Source organism: Melanerpes formicivorus, unplaced genomic scaffold (genome assembly GCF_026170545.1).
Source record: "Melanerpes formicivorus ecotype bairdi unplaced genomic scaffold, bMelFor1.0.p_v2 SCAF_58, whole genome shotgun sequence".
Taxonomy (NCBI): Eukaryota; Metazoa; Chordata; class Aves; order Piciformes; family Picidae; genus Melanerpes; species Melanerpes formicivorus.
The window spans coordinates 2,650,269-2,670,841 of record NW_027142410.1 but is presented as its reverse complement, the minus strand read 5'-3'; the positions used below and the strand labels follow the sequence as shown (position 1 = coordinate 2,670,841).

The 20,573-nt window shown below is 43.0% G+C and overlaps 1 protein-coding gene across 10 annotated transcripts in view; it reads left to right on the top strand.

Annotated features, from left to right (window-relative positions):
• The window catches only part of PHF21A (PHD finger protein 21A), a 158,293-nt gene that overhangs the window by 125,180 nt on the left and 12,540 nt on the right, over nt 1–20,573 (top strand). For 4 of the 10 annotated variants that reach the window (XM_068161483.1, XM_068161478.1, XM_068161480.1 and 1 more), the window contains exons 6-14: nt 1,329–1,529; nt 5,647–5,901; nt 7,620–7,706; nt 11,029–11,325; nt 13,065–13,163; nt 14,216–14,267; nt 15,032–15,111; nt 15,554–15,614; nt 18,386–18,549. In XM_068161483.1, coding sequence (XP_068017584.1) covers nt 1,329–1,529; nt 5,647–5,901; nt 7,620–7,706; nt 11,029–11,325; nt 13,065–13,163; nt 14,216–14,267; nt 15,032–15,111; nt 15,554–15,614; nt 18,386–18,549 — 1,296 coding nt within the window. Of the gene's footprint in view, nt 1–1,328; nt 1,530–5,646; nt 5,902–7,619; nt 7,707–11,028; nt 11,326–13,064; nt 13,164–14,215; nt 14,268–15,031; nt 15,112–15,553; nt 15,615–18,221; nt 18,245–18,385; nt 18,550–20,573 lie in introns of all 10 variants that reach the window. The other 6 variants (XM_068161484.1, XM_068161482.1, XM_068161486.1 and 3 more) reach the window with 4 other exon arrangements.

The window sequence follows — 20,573 nt, the reverse complement described above, 5'->3', positions numbered from 1 at the left end:
ATCCAAGTTCCAGTTCTCAATTCCAGCAGATGGGAGCCCTGTGCCTTTTGTTAGCATCATCTGGGCTAGAGGTACACTTTCAGTGTGTGGGAGCACTGTGCAGTTTTCACTCATCATAAGCAAGGTACTTGGAATCAAGTGTCTACAGTGTGTCCATACGAACTATGCAGAGAACAGATACTTTCTGAGCTGAAACTTTCATAATCCTGTGTGAAAGATACATGAGGGGAAAAAAAAAGTTTCATTTGGTTGTAAATAGTTAAATTCTTCTTTTTGTTTGGTTGGGGTTTTTGTTGTGGCTTTGTTCTTTTTTTCACTCTGCTTTGTGTACTGTGTCTTAATACTAAGGTGTCAAAACAAAGCTCAAAACCTACAGTATTGTTAGAATTAATATTTTTTACTTTTCCTTACCATGTAAATGGAACTGCTTGGGTCAGCCCCATCTAGCTCTGGTGGAGGTTTCCTCACCATTTCTTTTTCCATTAGAGCTTTCTGAGTCAACCCCCTGTCATGTCTGTTGGCTTCATTGTCCTTTTCCAAAGCCAGCCTTACCACGTAACTTTTTGGACTGTGTGTATGCTAGTGATCAAGGGGGATTATGTGTATGTCTAAACTGTTTTAAGCCTGTCCTGCTTTGGGAGTTGTTGAGTTACTGTCTAAATATACATAATGGCCACCAGGAGAAAAAAACTTCTCTTTCAAAATAATTTCAAACTTCACAGAAGCTATAATGTAGTAAGAAGCCTTTAAGCTGTGAGAAATAAATGTTTCCTTCCCATATAGGTAGCCCTATCCTATTTTCTTCCAGGTGACACTAATATTGAGCAGAATGACCACCCATCCATGCCCTTCCAGTGCCCCACTTTTCACCCAAGCTGGCTGTCTCTGCACCCATTTTCAATGCCTGGTGAAAACTGGCACCCCCATTGCCTTGAGGTCGGCTCTGGGGCTTCAACCTAAAGTCCTTTTTGGTCACTGTTCAGGAATGTTGCACATTTGAAGGAGTCAGAAGCTGGAATCTGAGTGCTAGCATGTCTCGAGTGAACGCCGCTTAATGAGGTCTTGCAGTGGTTTGTGAATAGGCTGAATTTTGGTGGGTGAGTTTCTGCAAGGACAGCAATGTCACCCTGCTGGGCAGCAGTCCTCTGTGGCCTATTTTGACCCCGTGCCTGTTAGGTAACACCACTACGTAAAACTCCAACCAGTGCAATCCCACTCAGCTTTGGAGCAGTTCTTTACTCAGTTCTTTTTAGCTGTCCTTATCCTCTCTAACATGTGCAGCGAAATAACTGTCGTCAATGCTGTTTCTGTTTCTGTTTGTCCGGTAGAAAAGAGTGGTGGAGCAGCTTCGAAAGAATTTGATAGTCAAGCAGGAACAGCCAGACAGTAAGTTTCAAATACAGCCCTTGGCACAGTCAGAAAACAAACTGCAGACGCCGCAGCCGCAACCACTACAACAGCTCCAGCAGCATCACCATCAGCAGCAGCAGCAGTCTACTGCGCCCTCTCCAAACGTGATTGGATCACAGGTAAAAATCTCCACGATATGTCTTGTCCTTGCTAAAGGTGATGTTCACTTAAAAAAAAAAAGATACCACAGTGCAAGGAGAGCATCAACAAACTGTTACTGACTACTGTTAGTGAACTAATACGAATTTCACCTTCTATGCATATGCAGGTGTGGGTCTTGTGGGGTTTTTTGGCAATAACCTCCTGCCTGAGTCAAAAAAAAAAAACCCAACCTTTTATGTGGTGTTTAAAAGTCAAATCATAACTTTGTGGGAAATAAGGGTGCCAATATCACCTTTCTTAAAGTCCTTTCTTAAAACAGATGAAAGATTAAAACCTTTCTTAAAAACAGGTGAAAGTTTAGCACGTTCATCTGACTTTTCCAAAGGTGCATGAATGATGTCTGTCCATACCCAGTAGGTCTCAGGAAGCAGTAAAGGCTTTGCACACCCTGCAGATGTATGATTAAAAGACTTTATTTCTAAAGGACTAGCAGTGTTCTCACTGTATCTGTGAACAGAATAAAAAAACACCCCAATTCCTCCTTCTTCCTTGGTTCTTTCTAAGCAGGTATGGTATCAAATAACAGCTGAGTTTGCAAGGATTTGTTTGTAAGTGTACAGTGCTAATTGCCAAGTTTGAGTTTTAGGAAGTAGTGTCTTTGCTGGGAGGGTATACTGAATTTCAGTGCAGTCTAGGATTAGAGAGGCATAATCCCAGAACTCACCAGGGAAAGTGGTCTGCTTCTACTGTGAGCAATAACCCAAGTTTCTCCTGTTCAAATATTTAGAATCCCAGCAGCTAGACCGTGCAGGGAGGTGTTTCATAGAAGGAAGTGTATATGAGGTCTTTTTTTTTCCTGTTGATGGAGTTGCAGCAACTCATGCATACCTGGACAGGCAGGTGGCAGAATTCACCCACAGAGTTTGCTTTATGCAGTTTGCATCAGAGCCATAGCTTTGACCTGTAGTGAGTCTTGTTTGCCCTCTCTCCTGGTCAAAATGGTCGGGCTGTCAGGTCTCTCATTACCTGGAGCACAAGCCCTATGAGGAGAGGCTGAGGGAGCTGGGGTTGCTTAGCCTGGAGAAGAGGGGGCTCAGAAGATACTTTATTGCTGTCTACAACTACTTGGAGGGAGGTTGTAGTCAGGTGGAGCTTGGTCTCTGCTCCCAGGCAGGCACCACCAGAACAAGAGGACACATTCTCAAGCTGTGCCAAGGGAGGTTTAGGCTGGATGTTAAGAAGTACTTCATAGAAAGAGTGATTGGCCTTTGGAATGTGCTGCCCAGGGAGGTGGTGGAGTCACCATCACTGGAGGTGTTTAGGAAGAGACTGGATGGGGTGCTTGGTGCCATGGTTTAGTTGATTAGATGGTGTTGGCTGATAGGTTGGACTTGACAATCTCAAAGGTCTCTTCCAACCTGGTTAATTCTATTCTAGCTCAGTGAGCTGATTTGGATGCAGTCTACCAGTGTGTTTGTGAGGCTTAGGTAGTTGTGGTTTTGAGCAAAGAGCATCAAAGAAATGAAGCAAATTTACTCAGGCAAAGTCATTTCTGAACAACAAGATCAATATCAGAGCTAAAACAGAACACAGAACTGAATACTACTGTGGCTAAAAAATTTATGGGCAAATAAGTGGATCACTCTTTGCTGTGTCACTGATCTCTGTTTTTCAGTCAGGGAACATAACTGCAGAAGCAGTTTCTTGTGTTTCTCCGTATCCCACACTTGGCATTCATGCTTTAACTTCCAGGTCATTTCCTGGGTTGTGAAAATTGAGGTTTTGTTCAAAGTTAAAGAGCCCTCTAGTGAAGCAGTAAAAAACTGCTGCAGCCTTCCGGCTCTCGCCAATACAGTTGTACTTGGAAAGCAGTGACAAACTGAAAGGCAACTCAGCCTCCTGTTCAAGTACATAAACCAGCTTTTCTCATTAGCACTTTGCTGGGTTTGTTGATGTTGGTTGAATGGTGAAGTAGCCTCACTTTGTGCACATTTTGCATCTAAGGTTGCGCTTCTGTCCTGTTGTCCTTCAGTTCTCTTGTCAGCAAAGGCAAATATTTTCATTCTCCAGACTAGAAGGCTTTTTTTGCTGCCTACTTTTGTAAACAACACATCTTTCAAAGGTGTGTCACTAAAGAGAGTGCTTCCAATGGTTCCTCAACTTTCCAGAGTTTAGGAATCAAGGTATGTATGCTGCCTTAATAGTGTCATTTTGTTAACGTAGTTCAGTAAGGAGGGCTTTTAACTAAGGCACCAAAGCCTGCTGAAAGGTGATATTATTGCAGTGGTGGTGTTTGAAATAATGCAGAGGTACTGTGAATGCCACTTCAGCGTGAATGCATGCACTGAAAACAAACTTCTTTAGTTTTAATTACCAAGGTAATTAATGCTTAGCAAAGCAAGAGGAATATTCAGGCCTTGTGATCTGCTGACCGAAACTCTACTCTTGGTGCTTACAGACTTACTAGAACCCTTTGAACGAGTCACAGTCTTGTGTTACATGATGGATTACTCTTTTCTTTAAGCTGTTTATGGATGAATGTAGTGCTTGTGAAACTGATCCCATGTTACATCTCATTGAAAAGCGTGAATGGTGTTACTGCATTGGGGAAATGGAGCCTCTTGCTTTGGAGAAGACGCAGCAGAGGTCGATAAGCTGCTGAATCTCAGATAAAAAGTTGAGGCAATTGTTCATTTTGAAACATGGGAAAGTTAATTATGTCTGGATTTTGTATCACTGTATAAAATTGAAGCAGGAATTTTCCTTGGCTTCATACAGTGTTTGAATACTGTTTCCACACTTGTGTGTAATGAGCAGTTAGGGGATATAGTTTAAGCATTGTGAAATTAGAGGCATGAAGGTAAACTGCAGTTTTGCTTAAGGAAATAATATTGGTGAAAATACTGAAGAATCCAACTGGAAATACATTTACATTACTTTATTGGAAGGAAGAGAAAGGTCTTGTGTGATTGAAGTCAAGCAGTCTAAATCAGGCATGTTCAGAACGTGAAAAAGCCTACTCGACCCCTGGTTCTCCATTTCTTCCTGTTGTGAGCCCAGCACTGACATCAGGAAGGGGAATGGTGGTTATCTCATACTAAGAGCATTTGCTCATGCCACAAATTGCTTGGAAGAGGCAGTGCTGTTTGTAGAAGGCATTTTTTACACCAAAGAGGAAAGAAATAAGCTCACTTGTGAGTTTTCTGTGCACGTTGTGTTCTGGTTTTGTAGGGAGACTCTCCTGCCTTGTTGCTTTTTGAAGGAGATTCAGAATTGCCGGTTTTCCTTAACCCCTTAGAAGACAATCCTTTTTACAACAGAACTATGAAATTAGAGTGGTTTTCACTTTGGAACTTGTGGGCATGGAGTGTTCAGGCATTTCAGATAAATGCTGGCATTAACTGATTGAAAATCACTCTCTTAAAAACAGACCAAGAGCAACCACAGTGTCAAACGTGTTCCAAACCCAGCCCATTCCACAGAAGTCACACTTAATTACTTGCATTGGGACAGACTGACAGCCAGCTCTCCCAACTTCAGGCTGATCCTGCTGATGATACTTGCAGGAAAGAAAGTTAAGGGCTAAACAACTATGTATGGGGAAATCTGAAATTTGGATCCCCACAATCAAAATGCATTTATCTTCTTAAAGACACCAATTTATGGATGTGTTTTCCCTGCTTCCTCTGGTTGTGAGGATCTCTGTAAAGAAAGTCTCTATTTGAAAACTCGAGGTTTAATTGGTGAGAAGCTGGCTTGCTGGTATGCTTCATAAACCTCCACCTTGTAGGTTTGATACTGATAGTACATGCTTGGAAGCAATAACAAAACTGAAAGATCCACAAATGCATTTGCTGGAACTAACACTTGTGCTTTTCTCAAGAATTTGTTGTGAATCAGTCTGTAATGCTGCAGGTGATTAAAAAAGACCCAGCCAGTGCCTCAGATGACAGTCCTTTCTAGCTACTCAGTTTTCAGAGGCATGAGCTAATGTGCTTGCCTGAACAGTAGCTGGATAGACTCAGTGCTGCCTTTTCTTTCTCTCGCTCTCTATTGTTTCTGACTAACCAACCCACGTCCTGTCTGATAACGGAGTGTCTCTGTCTCTTACAGTGTATTTTCTGTTTCCCTTAGAAAACTGTAACTACAGCTTCTATGATCACCACTAAGACACTACCTCTCGTCTTGAAAGCAGCAACTGCGACCATGCCTGCCTCTGTTGTGGGTCAGAGACCTACCATTGCCATGGTTACTGCTATCAACAACAATCAGAAAGCAGTCCTCAGCACTGATGCGCAGAATGCACCAGTCAACCTCCAGACAACAAATAAGGTCACTGGGCCAGGAGCTGAGGCAGTCCAAATAGTGACAAAAAACACAGTAACTTTGGTAAGCCTTTCGTCTGTTTGCCCTGCAGATAGAGTGTGGTCTGTTGGAAAAAAGAATAGAGTCAGTAGAATAGCAGGGACATGTGGTGAGTCTTCACCAGTTGGCATTGTTAAAATGATAGTCTAAAAGCAAAGTGTTTACTGTCCACATGGGTTGTTACTGTTTTGCTCTAGGGAATGACTGCTACCCGTCACCTCTGTCTAAAGTTTCCCCTGCTAGCGATTGTTAGTGACAGGGAAGTAACAATCGTTTCACCCCTACCTAGTCTGTGTGGCTGTGTTCTGCAGAATTCCTACTTGTTTCTTTGGTGAGGGAGATGTCAGGCTTCCTTCATGTGATCAGTTGGAGCTTTCATCTTGGATGTTTTTGAGTCGCTCTCTCTTGTTCCCTTTGCGTGATAAAGTCTCTGGTATTAGACACGTTACTTAATTCTGCCCACTGCCGTGTCTTCACTCGCCACTCTCTCGTGCACGTACACAGATCGTGTTTCTCTAAGCATTTACTTTGGAAAGTGCCTTGATTACATCACACAGTCCTTCCCAGAACAGTTTGCCACCTAGACACAAAAGAAGCAATGTTTTACAATTGGGTTATAAAGGCTTCTTGGCCTGGGGACCAGGCATAGTGTAGCAACACGACAAGGAAAATTTACTTCTGGAGTAAAGGCTGCAGTTTCCCTAAACATAAATCAAATGCATCTTTGTTTAAAACTGCAGTTTAGTGATGCAAAAGGAAGTAATTTTACTTCCTAATGAGGCATATGTTTGCTGTCAGAATAGAGAAGACTGTTTGAGTGGAGCCCTTTCTACTGTTCTCTTTTCCCATGTCATCCCTTGCACCACTCTCACCTATCCTTTGTGCCTGTGCTTTATTTCTCTGCTGAATAACTTCGGTTTGAGGAGAGGATTGTATGTTAATAATAGTCCATGATTTATGTTTCTGTAGCAAATTGCATCAAAAATCTCAGACTATTTTCCCAAGCATTAATTAATCAGTGCAAGACCTTTTTGAAGTAAATTGCAATTGTATGTGGGTGGACAGAAGTAAGGAAGAGTGGAAACTAACGTGGACATTAATTTCAGAGAGTCTCACTGGGTACTCAACTCAGGGTAGCTAATAGTGCTCTTCAGAGGTTAATCATGTGGCAGCTTCATCCAACTGCTTTCACTTAGGGAAGTACTTAGGATGCTTTAAAATCAGATCTTAATTGTTTCAAATCAATGGCCTACTCTAGAACATTTCAGGTTGTGTTTTTAGAGCTCCTCACAGTGTCATGACTCTTGCTGAAGGAGCTGCCACTTCCCTATCTTCTCCATCCGTGTGAGGCGTTCTTTCACTCTACATGCCATTTAGTGTGAAAGGACTGTGGTTTGTGTAGTTGAGCATCAAAAGCCTGTTACTATTCTTAACTGTTACAACAAATAGGTTATTTCATTATCTTGAAGTGCAGTGGTTTTAGATTGCAGAGCACAGTAGTTAGTACAGTTCCACTGAAAGGCAAGGTACCTTCAATTTATGAAGCAAGGTGTGCAGGAGCTGAAAAGTAAGATTAGCTCTGTCTGTAATACATTTCTAATGAGGAACCTATTACTGTGAAAAAATTATTTACAGAGTGGAAAACTGGGGATATCAGGGCTGCAAATACATTCAGGATGTTGATTTTGGTGAGCAACTTCAAAGCTCTTCTCCTCTCACTGCAATTCCTTATGTTCTCCTAGCAGGTTCAGGCTACGCCACAGCCCATAAAAGTGCCGCAGTTCATCCCTCCTCCCAGACTTACTCCTCGTCCTAATTTTCTTCCACAGGTGAGTGCTCAGAAAACAAGCACTAGAAGAAAGAGCTCAGTTATTAGCATAGGTAGGAGATGCTTCCTAGGAACACCATTTTGTCAGTCTTTGTTGGTGACCTGGTGGGGGAGGCAATACATCCTCCACACGTTCGCAGGGGATGCTGAACTTGAGGGTGCTGTCAGTACTCCTGAGGGAAGTGCTGACATTCAGAGGGCCCTGGACAGGGCAGAGGAATGGGCCAGCGGAAATCCCTCGAGCTTCAGCACAGAAAAAGGCAAAATCTTGCATCTGAAGTGGACTAACCCCCTGTGTAGGAACAGGCTAGGAAATGGCTGGTTGGGGAGCAGCACTGCTTTAAAGGTCTTGGTTGATGGTAGCTAAAACCAGTGGTGTACTCTGGCAGCAACGAAGCCTAGCAGCATACTGGGCTGTACCAGCAAGACCACAGCCAGCAGGTTAAGGGAAGAGATTATCCACCTCTCCTAAGCAATCATAAAACTGTACCTGGTACACAGAATGCAGTTTTGTATCCCCTGGTTGACAAACCTGAATGAAACCAGAAAGGAAGGCCACTAAGATAGCTGGCAGCTGGAATATATGACCTACAAGGGCAGGCTGAGGGATCTGGGCTTGTTCAGTTTGGAGACGAGGGTTTGGGGTCACCCCACAAGGAAATTAACAAGAAGATGTAGGTGCTTGACAGGAGAATCACAGACTGTGATCTGTAACAGAGAAGGGTTAGACTGCATATAAGGAAACTATTATCTCTTTGAGAACAATTAAGAGTGGAAGAAGCTTCCCAGAAACATTGTGGAAGCTCTGTCAGTGGAGTTTTACAGGACATATCTGGACAAAGCACTGAGCAACCCAGTCTAAATTTAGTGGTGGCCTTGCTCTGAGCAGGAGATTGAATTAGAGACCTCCTGGGCTGCCTCTCAACCTGCATGAGTTGGTAATTATGAATTTCTCATATGCTGATCATATGAGAAATCGGATTAAATGGAACAGGTGTCAGCAAAATCAAAGTGTCACCCAAGGCCTTAAATTGCTCTAATTGTTGTGTGCTGCTCATGAGCAAAGATATGAAAAACGAGATGTCTCTGGAGACAGTCCCCAAGTATTTCCGTACTGCAGCAATGAATGACCTCTGGTGAGCAGTAAAACTTGTGGTTTACTTGATCAGGTTTTTTTCATGGTTTGGGAAAGATGCAGACTGCTTCTTCACTTAAAAAAACATCTTAGAGGAACCAGATGCTCTTTAATATCTTTGTCGATGATCTGGGTGAGAGCATTGAGTCCATCATCAGTAAATTTGCAGATGACACCAAGCTGCTGGGGGCAGGAGTTGATCTGCTGGAGGGTAGAAAGGCTTTGCAGAGGGACCTCGACAGGCTGGACAGATGGGCAGAGTCCAAGGGCATGAGATTGAACACATCCAAGTGCCAGGTTCTGCACACTGGCCACAGCAACCCCATGCAGTGCTACAGGCTGGGGTCAGAGTGGCTGGAGAGCAGTCAGGTAGAGAGGGACCTGGGAGTGCTGGTTGATAGTAGGCTGAACATGAGCCTGCAGTGTGCCCAGGTAGCCAAGAAGGCCAATGGCATCCTGGTCTGCATCAGGAACAGTGTGGCCAGCAGGAGCAGGGAGGTCATTGTGCCCCTGTACACTGCACTGGTTAGGCCACACCTTGAGTCCTGTGTCCAGTTCTGGGCCCCTGAGTTTAGGAAAGATGTTGACTTGCTGGAACATGTCCAGAGAAGGGTAACAAAGTTGGTGAGGGGTTTGGAACACAAGTCCTATGAGGAGAGGCTGAGGGAGCTGGGGTTGTTTAGCCTGGAGAAGAAAAGGCTCAGGGGAGACCTTCTTCCTCTCTACAACTACCTGAAAGGAGGTTGTAGACAGGTGGGGGTTGGTCTCTTCTCCCAGGCAACCAGCACCAGAACAAGAGGACACAGTCTCAAGCTGTGCCAGGGGAGGTTTAGGCTGGATGTTAGGAAGAAATTCTTCATAGAGAGAGTGATTGGCCATTGGAATGTGCTGCCCAAGGAGGTGGTGGACTCACCATCATGGGACGTGGTGGAGTCACCATCATTGGAGGTGTTTAGGAGGAGACTTGATAGGGTGCTTGGTTTCATGGTTAAGTTGACTAGGTGGTGTTGGATGATAGGTTGGACGTGATGATCTTGAAGGTCTCTTCCAACCTGGTCTGGTCTGGTCTATTCTATTTGATTCCTATTCTATTCTATTCTATTCTATTCTATTCTATTCTATTCTATTCTATTCTATTCTATTCTATTCTATTCTATTCTATTCTATTCTATTCTATTCTATTCTTATTCTTATTCCTATTCTATTCCTATTCTATTCTATTCTTATTCCTATTCCTATTCCTATTCCTATTCCTATTCCTGTTCCTGTTCCTGTTCCTATTCTATTTGTAATAATTATGTCATGCTGTGAATAAAAGTCTAAATCTTTTACAAAAGGCAAAAGGAAGGTTAGGCAGGTACCTGATTAAGATTTGGGGATGGTGAGCTCTTTTGGAATGTGACCTAGTTTTCCATGATAAAATGCATTATGAGGTATTAAAGGTAGATAGGACAATAGGAGTCAAATAAGGAAAAAGACTTAATTTTTACAGTAATGTATTCTCTGCTGCTGTGCTCTGTAATGATGTGATAAGTACAAACTTAACAATGGGCAAGAAATAAGCAAGTATTGGTGGTGAAGTGTTGGAAGATACTTGTGGCTCTTTTCCTGTGAGAGAAGAGTAATGAGTGCATTCACCTCTAGAATTTAGCACTTCCAATGAGGTATTAATATGTAATCTTGAGAATTTCTTTACTTAGTAGGATTGGTTGGGGGGGGGGGGAATCTAAACAACATGCAGAGCTGACGAAGGTAACAGGGACGTGCTGCAAACTTTAATTATTTCTTTTTCCCCATGATTTCTCGGAGGCTCACTGTAAAGCCCCAAAACACTTCCAATGTGAGAGCCCCAGCTGTGCCTGTAAATATTACACTCGTTTTCTTGGCTTGCAAACCCAAGCCGTTGATTTAGACACAGATAAAGCAGTTGGCAATAAACATACCATCTCTGTGTCTGTGCATCCAGATTCCATTTCAGGGACAATCACTGCATATGCACATGGTACGGACGGGGTTTATGCAAGCAGGTTTGCAACTGTGGCTTTTCCTTCTCATGGCATACTTAGGACACTATGCTAAAAATTGCCTTCTATAAAAAATCGAGCAGCCTTCTGCAGATTACACAGCCTGAGTTGAAAGACTTCTTTTTTACTTGTTGGGTTTGTTTTTTTTCTCCCCTCTTTTGTAGGTTCGACCTAAACCGGTTGCCCAAAATAACATTCCTATTGCCCCAGCACCTCCTCCAATGCTTGCAGCTCCGCAGCTTATTCAGAGGCCTGTGATGTTGACAACAAAGTTCACACCCACCTCTTTACCCAACTCTCAGAACTCCATACATCCGGTCCGTGTAGTTAACGGGCAGACAGCAACCATAGCCAAAACGTTCCCTATGGCACAGCTCACCAGCATCGTGATAGCAGCGCCGGGTACCAGGCTGGCTGGACCTCAGACTGTACAGATCAGCAAACCAAACGTTGAAAAACAGGTATGGATGTATAGAAAGCGTCTGCTAACGCAGCCTGCTGGGTTTATTGCTTTACTGTACCAGTTTGGAGAGGATGACAACCATGGAGAAGTTTCCAGTGGATATCGAAGATACCCCTGCTCCAACAGCAGTACAGATTATGGAATGACTTGTAGAAGTTGCCATTTGTCTTTCACGTGGACCACTGGAATCTCTTCCTCATGCTTCAGTGTTTTTATGCTCCCTCTACTGTCCTAACTTCAGTAGCTTACAAGCTGCATTGCCGGCTCTCCTAGTGCCTTGGAAACCAAGTACCAGCTGAAATCCATGTTCCTGTCAGGCTTTTAAGAAACATTGGGAAAATATTTTCTGGGTTTCCCTTGGGTGGTTTTTTTTTTCCAAAGGGTGGCTAATTGAAAGGCAAAACCCATACAAAATCACAAGGGTATTTAATTCAATAAATGTTGTCATTTCATCCTGGATCTGCAGTCTTGTGAATGGAAGCAAAATAGTCTCACTCAGCTTCTCAAGGCTGATAGTGTCCTGTGACTAAATTGGATTGCTTGGGTGGAAGGGAGGCCCTCAGAAACAGAGAGTTCTAGGGGTTTAGTTGTAAAAATCTCTTCCCAGGAAAGACTTGTACAAACCAAAACATTGCTTCAGTTGCTGTGGATTGCAACTGAGAGTCCTTGCCCTTCAGTTCAAGTAAAGCAGTCTCCTGTTTCACTTCTCTGATATATGTTAGTAGAATACTGTGTACTACATACTGCATTACCTGTAACATCTAATATTCATGTGATTTATCTAAATAATAGTAGTAGATATTTTGCTTAGGACTCTTCTATAGACTGATGTGCCTTGAAGTTACCTTCTGCTTTTTAAGTCACCTGTGGAGACTGTGAAAATCATGTGCGTGCAAGATATGCTCATGCTCAGTTCTGCTTAGGAATTCTCAGGAGCAGGTTCTTGCATAGCTCAAGGCTGTTCCACAAGTTACTCAGCAATACTTGCCCTTTTCCTACGATTTGAAGTTGTGCTTTTGCAGTGCTGTACTTTTGATGCTCACTCCTTCTGATGTCAGCAATATTTGTTTGCTCTTTGAATAATTGCTAGCAGTGCAACTGTTGAAAAACACAGAGAAGAACGCTGGTGGATTAATACACATGAATATTGCTGGATAGTTCCCCCATATCATAAAGGGGGAAAGTCTGTCTCTCTGTAACTGACCTCAATTTGTAGCCTTAACAGCTATGGGCTGAGGGTTGTCATGCAGGGTTTATGATACCATAGCAGGAGATTATGACTTCAGGAAAGAAAAAAGCTTGAGCAATATCTGAGATCTTAGAAATCAAAGAGAGAGTTTTTGAGACATTCAGAAGTCTGTGAAGTAGGAAGACTGAGGAGTGAGAAGCACGAAATTCACGTGCCATACGGAATGGTTTCTACCTGGGAGTCTTCCTTGGGATGATGCTTCTTAAAGTGTCTGTCTGTTTAGTGATTAACTCTTAAGATGACTTTAATTGCTTGCCTGGCTGCGTGGGTTAATGGATTGGCGGTGAGGCTGTTTCATCCTTTGTTAAAGGAAAGCACTTTACTTAACATTCCTCTCACATCAGATTCCTCATTTAAGTCTTTGTTAGTGCACTGGCAGCTTCAAACTGCTTTTCTCCAGTATCTGCAAAAGTATTTGTTTTGCTTTATTAGTCAAAGTAAAAAGAAGTCATTCTTATCACTGAATGAGAGAAACTGTTTCTTTTCAGACTATTAAACCACACGTGGAAGCAGAAGAGAAGCAAACAGAAAGTCGTACAGTTACTCCACCTGCTGTACCCAAGCCAAAACGGGAAGAAAATCCACAGGTATCAGAACACACCCCGAGCTTTCTTTTAAGAAAGAAAGGGAGCACTCTGCCCTTTGGAAAACAATTTTTCCCTTCTCTGTTCCCTCGGGACTCCTTAACTTTAGCATTCCATACGTTCCTATTGGACAGCAGTAGCTGATAAGGCTACAGAATAAGAAATCTAAGCAAATACAGTGCATTGCATTTTTCAGTCCTGGAATGCACTTCACCTCTGAGTCTTCTGTAGGGTAGAAGATAGTAATTTCCCTCTGACACTTTCTTCAACCAGGTGGCTTAGGTTACAGAGTTGATTTCCATTCCTTTGAGGTTTTAGACTCCTGGAGCTATTTTTAATGCTGGTTAAATGTCTTTATTTTGCATTATAAAATATTTCTCTGCTCCGGTGAGCAGGATGGAAAGAATCAATTCACACTCTCCCCAGGTTTTAGTCTCCTTTAGGTACAATTGGTATTTTGAGGGAAAAGAGTTGCCAGAATGGATATTTCTTAAAGCCTTCCTGCCATGCAGAGTTTTGGAACCGGTTACAGCTGTATTTGTTTTTGTAGGTGGATTCAAACTGACTACTGTGTGAGCATTAACTGTTGCAGTACACATTCTGATTTTTACATCTCTGTGCACTTCCTGCCATAAAATTAGAAGCCTTTAAGAAAGCCATAGCCCTTATCAAACTGCAAATGTAAACCAGACTTCTTCCTTGTGGTTCACAGTGTGTGCAGAATGATCTTCAACCAGCAGTACTTGCTGGCAGCTGAACTGTGTTGGTATTTACTAAGAAGCAATCACATAGTTGGTTTGGTGCTGGGCTGGAAGTAAAGAAACTCCTTTCTTGTTCCCAGCTGTGCCAACTTTAGATCTAGAAAATGGCACTATTGTCTGTCCTCTGTAAGGCAGTTTGACTTATATGAATGAAAACTGGTTTATAGAAGCCAAGTATTGTTAATAACATTTTTGTTGCTTAGTTACCTGTCAACTGACTTTAAAGAGCCTCAGTGACATAGCTCATCCTAACAGCTGGACTTGTCATGATCTTGTGTTTTTCCCCCCTCACAGAAACTTGCCTTCATGGTGTCTCTGGGACTAGTTACTCATGACCACCTGGAAGGTAGGAAAAATGTCTTAAGTTGGTTCTTGAGCTCTAGTGTCAGGGCCATTCTGAAATGGCAGTACAGATCCAAAATATTTCTGTATTAAGTGCATTGTTTTCTTGCACAAAAAAATACATTGGGGTTGTCTGGATTCTTGATCTAACTTAGGTTTTGCATACTTTATTCCTCCTGTTGCACTGAAACAAAGCAATTGCTTATGCAACAGAGATCAGCAGTAGGGGGGGAAGTGTGTGCTCTGCTGGTAGGAAGGAAACTTGTGACAATCCTGTGGCTTTCTGGACAACCCCTGCACCTGCAAAGTTACACCAGGGATGATTTTATTGCACAGTTTCATGGAACTGTTTCCTGTAGTGAACAAGTTAATAGATTACAATTGGGTTTATACTTCAAACTCCTGAATCCTGTGTAGTGGAATACAACCTAATGTTTCAGTGGCTTCTACATTTCTGTATTACATTTACTTTGAAGTGTAAACAAGGTTCCCAGAGGCTTTTCATTTTAGATCTCAGTTACACTGACCAGGAATTTAGAATCTCTTGGTCGTGGAGTACTGGGCAAGAAGATAGCAATCATTTCATTTGAGCAGGGTGTTTGTAGTCCTTGCCAGCTTAGTTTCCACACCTTGAGAAATCAGAAGTACTCGGTGTGATTGGTATGCTGTAGAAATCTTCACAGCTCTCCTCACGTGCAGCCAGTTCTGAGAGCTGTCTGTGATTTCCAAGACCCATTGTTTCCTAACCTGAATGCTTTGTTTTACAAGAAATCCAAAGTAAACGACAAGAGAGGAAAAGAAGAACAACAGCAAATCCAGTGTACAGTGGAGCTGTTTTTGAGCCCGAGGTATTCATTTTTTGCTGGGGGAAACGGGAATTTTCATTCTGAGCTTGTGTGTTTCTGCCATGTTGCTGTCTCCTAAGCTATCTCAGTCCTAACTAGACAGGCAAGCTATCATTTATCATTCAAAAGGCCATTGCAATAATGTGACCCTCAAGGCTTTTAAGGAGTAAATACATTGGGATGCTCTTATAAAGTTAGAGTCTTTTATTGCCTTCTCCTATGTAAAGCCGATGTCAAATGGCAGTGTGTGTTAAGTCTTACCAGTAGGTCAGCTTGCCTCTCTGCCTGCAGCAGTCCAGGTCTCAGGAGCAGCGTGAAAAAAGCTAACTTCAGAAAAGAGAAGAGCCAGTAATCTCACTTAGCACTACTGTGCTAAGTGCTAGTGCATGGAGCTTTTGTGGCCAAAGCTGTTAGCCAACAAAAATTGTTCTGTTCTTCCCTGCAGCGCAAGAAGAGTACAGTCACGTACCTGAACAGCACAATGCATCCCGGGACACGTAAAAGAGGTGAGGTGGACTTAGACCTGCTCCCTGCTCTGTGCCTGCTTCCTCCATCTTGCTTTTGCAAACCCCTTCAGCAAAGAAGGACGTTACAGTGCTTGATTTGTCCAGTAATGTTCCGTGGTTGGCAAAGGTCATGACTTCTAGGAATGAGCATAGCAGATTTATTAGGCAGCTCGATGTTTCATCACAATTTGACTCTCAAACTCTCCCCTCCCCCCCCCGCCAAAACCCAGAGCAAAGTGAAAGGTGGGAAATGTTTGAACATCATTTAGTAGTATAAAGCTGCTGTCAAGATCCTCTTGTTAATGACTGAATGGTATTGGTACTGTCAAGAAGAAGGTGGCTCTGGAAAAAAGTGTCTTCACCTCGAATAGGAGAGGAAACTTAGCGTGACAAAAGCCTTGTTCCCCACTGGGAGTAGAGATGAGTCCTTCAGGAGAATTTCATGAGCAACAAAGGCTATCATGCTCATACTGAGCACTTTTTTGCAACCAGAGTGCCAGTTGCCACTTGTCTTAAAATGAGAGACAGTCTTTCATACAGGTATGTGGTGTTATTCAGTTGAAACCCTTCTGCAGAGCAGGTGAAGTTTTAAGGCTTAGATTATGGTGAATCAGATGAGTCAGAACAGCGCAGGAGACAGAGTGGTGCTGGGTTTTGTGAACAGCATCAATCATAAGTGCATGACAATCTTTCCCTGATTTTTGATGATTTTCTGCAGTCCTTAAAGACTCTTAATACCTTCTCTACTCGTGAGTTTGCTGCCTTAAAAAAAGTCATCAGATTAAGAACCCCACAGTCCTGCCTAGCACTGACCAGTACCCTTATCTTTGGGGGTTGGCTACAAGGTCAAATAAGCATTTGACTCGTGCCGTCCTTGATACAGCTCTTCAGTCCAGCAGACAACGTGGCAGAGCTGACACTTGAGTAGCTATGCTGTTTCTAAATAAAAGCTGTTGGTCTCTGCTGCCATCCTCTTCATGACATTAAATGTGGTTTTGCAGTGATACGATGTAGGTTTTAGAGAGAGTTTTGCAGTTGCTCTGTGGATAAGTCAGTGTTCCTTCTTCTAGCAACGATTTCTTAATTCTCTTTTGTAACTCATTGTAAACAGTTACTGTATCAATGAAAACAATTGCATGCTTTTGTGCTTGACACTCTCTCAGCCTGTTTTTGCACGCTGCTTGCTATTACACTTTCTGGTTTTTTCCCCTCACACTGTTGTGAGCCTGTACCTTGCCTCAGCACCTCGTCGGTAGCACACGTTTTCAACTGGCAAAAGATGGGGATGTATACATTTGTTTTGTGATTTAGTATAGCTGTGTATTAGGTGAAAACCTTATGCAAGCAGGTGCCCTTGAGAGCTTTAGTTTAATTCTAGGTGGTGCTGAGCATGTCAGAAATTTCAGCCGTGGACATCACTAGCAGGAATCCGTTTCCAAGGGCACGCTGAATTCTGGAACGCATCCAGACCTTAAATGCAAGGTTTAGCATGTTAATAGGTATAGACTGACAATCTGTAAACAGAAGATCTGGGGAATTATTCCTAGATCCTAAGTCCTTTATGTTTACATATCCATAAATTACGCTGGAGAAGAGAGGCAGAAATGATGGTTGCATACTGGGTTTTGCTCTCTTGCTTTGCATACAGAATTTAATGAAAATGGTTAGGAGCACATCTTGCACAGCTGCTAGTTTAAAGGAGTTGTGCATAATCAAACATACCTGACTGAGAAGATCTGGGAAAGGATATAGAATTTGGGGAGGGGTTACAGTGGAGTACCAGGGCTAGGTTACAGCATGCCGGTGCTGTTGTTATGGGTCAGGCAACAGGACCTGTTCTTGAGGTAGCCTAATTTATAAAAGGTACCAGGAGGGTAGAAAGTGCTGATCTGTGAGTGAGGAGGTTTGAAAAAGGGGAAGAAAAGGAGGGGGTTGGTGAGTGCAAAGGTAGTGATAGGACTAGGGGGAATGGAATGAAGCTGGAGGTGGGGAGATTCAGGCTGGATGTGAGGAGGAGGTTCTTCCCCATGAGAGTGGTGAGACCCTAAAATGGGTTGTCCAGGGAGGTGGTCGAGGCCCCGTCCCTAGAGGTGTTTAAGCCCAGGCTGGCTGAGGCTCTGGGCAGCCTGATCTAGTGAGGGGTGTCCCTGCCCATGTCAGGGGGGTTGGAACTAGATGATCCTTGTGGTCCCTTCCAACCCTGAATGATACTATGATACTATGATACTGTGACTTAACCTTTGTGTAGATTTATGTTGACGCAGGAAAGATAGGGAGGTGTGGGATACCAGCAGAAAGGATTTAACAGTAGTTATTGTGGCTTCTCTCTGTCTTTGGTACCAGCATGTTTTCCCTGAAAAGAGAGTAGCTTAATTCCTAGGAGTGGCAAGTGTCCCCAAGCTGCTTTTGTAGGAGCAATTCTTTGACCTTCTACAGAGCTTACCTCTACTTCCTTCTGAAATACATCTTCCAGTTGTTCTTTCCTTGCAAAATTCCACTTGAAAAGATTTCTAAAACAATGTTTTGAATCTTTTGCTTCTGTCCTTCCACTTGTAACTTTTTTATTAACTTCCTCTCTGTGCTACATCATTTCCTTTTTCACGCTAGCCAATGAGGACCACTGGCCAAAGGTATGTAAGATCATTTTTTCCTTTTTTTTTTTTTTGTTGTTTGTTTGTTTTCTTTTTTTTTTTTCTTTTTTTTCCACCCCCCCCCCCCCCCTTTTTTTTTTTTTCCCCCCTGTGTGTGTGTTCCCTGTTGTTACCATGTAGGTCGTCCACCTAAATACAACACGGTGCTGGGGTTCGGGGCTTTGACCCCCACGTCCCCCCTGTCCGGTTATCCTGACTCCCCCGAAAATGAAAAGACAGAGAGCACATTCACTTTCCCCGCAGCCGTGCAGCCCGTGTCCCTGCCTAGCCCCGGCTCCACAGACGTAAGTAACTCCTGGGGAGGGGGTCACTTGTAGGGAGAGAAGCAGAAACAGCCACAAGAAGAATCCATGCGGATTTTGTTTCTCTAGCCTGGCTCCCGACGTGCCCCGATTCACGCAGAGGAGCAGTCCAACCTTCTTTGAACACCCTTCCCTTTTTCCCCACCCCCCCCCACCCCTCCTGCACCTATGTTCTTGTCCTGTGGAGATTTTATTTATAACTCCTTCAGTGGATTGAAACATTGGGAGGCACCAGGCATGCTAGATGAGCTCATTTCCTTTGTGCAGCGTCTGAGATCTTGTCTGACTGAATTGAATCTGTCATCCATGAAAAAGGGGGAAGGGGAGAATGGAAAGTATTACTTACCGAACATAATAACAAAAAGTTGTGGTGTTTCTGTAATGAAAAGGAGGAGGGAGACTGCTTAGGTCATGCTGAACAGCCAGGAGGAGCAGAGTATGCAGCACCAGTTTGGCACTCCTGTGGTACTGGCGTAGCTAAATGCATCTCCCCTGTGGTCACCTTGCAAAATCTGTCTTGAATGAAATCTGCTCCTGTTGTTAAAAAGAAGGAACTGTCCTTATTTTAAGTTAATTCAAAGATAAGATTTTTGCTACTCGAAGCACAACCTTTCTTAAGTTGCTGAGAACTATTCAGTTGTTTCATTGCTTCCATTTCTAGCAAACACAGGAAGGAAAAAAAAAGAAATCGAAGGTCATGCATAAATTTTAGGAGATAAAGAGTGTGAGAAGAATTGGACTGAGTCACTGTGTAGGTCCAAAATGGCATAATGAAGGGACTGGACACTATGGCTTGCTTGAAAGTGCACTGTGGGTGATAAGTAGAGGTGGAACAATTCATTGCACAAAAGTCCTCAGGAGCTGGAGCCTGCTTCCAGTCAAGTGCTTATGTTTTAATGACTGGTACTTACTGGACACAGTTTAAAAGTAAAAAGGTGCTTGCTTGTTTCTTCATAGCAGTGCTGCAAACTCCTTCTGCAGTCTGAGTCAGAGCAGCCTCTTTATTCTGGGTTTTTTTTGCCTTTGCCTTCCTCCCTCCTTTTTCTCTTTTTTTTTTTTAAACCATGTTACCACATATAATTGAGGCACAATGATTTGAAATGAGCTTTAAGGAAGAACTGAGCCACTTTATTTTCACCTAGGCAGTTGCATCATTGTAACTACATAGACTGAGAGGCCGACTCTACTGGGGCACATACAATAGCCGGTAGAAGCCAGGGCTTCTTGCCTCTGAACTGTGTTTGTTCTGCAGAGGTAACAGCAATAGAAATAGTACAAGTGTGTCTGAGTCACTGAAATAAATAAATGCAATTCTGATACCCAGGGATTATGTATGGGAAATTAAAAGGTTCTCTTTTATAGAGTCTCTTTTTGAGAGCAGAATAGCACTTGAGTGTAAAAACCCTTTCCTGACAGTCAGATGAATAGGGCTGTGGAACAGCCCCTCAGGGAGAAGGTGGGGCAGCTCCATCTCTGAGGACTTTTAAAAGTAAGCAGTACAAGCAACTAGCAAACATGCTAGGGAGTACAGGTTTTTTTACACTAGCCCCAAGAGAATCATGTGGTGGGAGGGTCTTTCCCATCTCTGACCTTTGTGTGCAGACTGCCAACTCTCTTCCCACTGTGTAAGAGCTCTCAAAGCTGTGTAATGAGGTTTTGCCCTGTTCTTTGCAGTCCCTGGTGGCAGCAAGCTAAATCCAGAACAGGAATTTCTATAGCATTCAAATCTAGTTCTGAATGCCCTGAATTTCCCAGATCTGAATGTGTTTAGGCTTAGGTTGCTTTAATGTTCATTAATTAATGAAATAGAAGTATTTTAAAGGAGACAATGAGAGATTACACAGCAGGTAATTAATGTTCTCTCTTACCTGAGCATATTATAATGTAGCACAGTAGCACTCTTTCCCCTTCACAATCATATATAAATCTCCTTCAGTGTGTTCCCAGACAAGGCTTTTAGTTTATACAGCACTGACATTTTTGTGGGTTTAGTTTTTCTGTAAGAG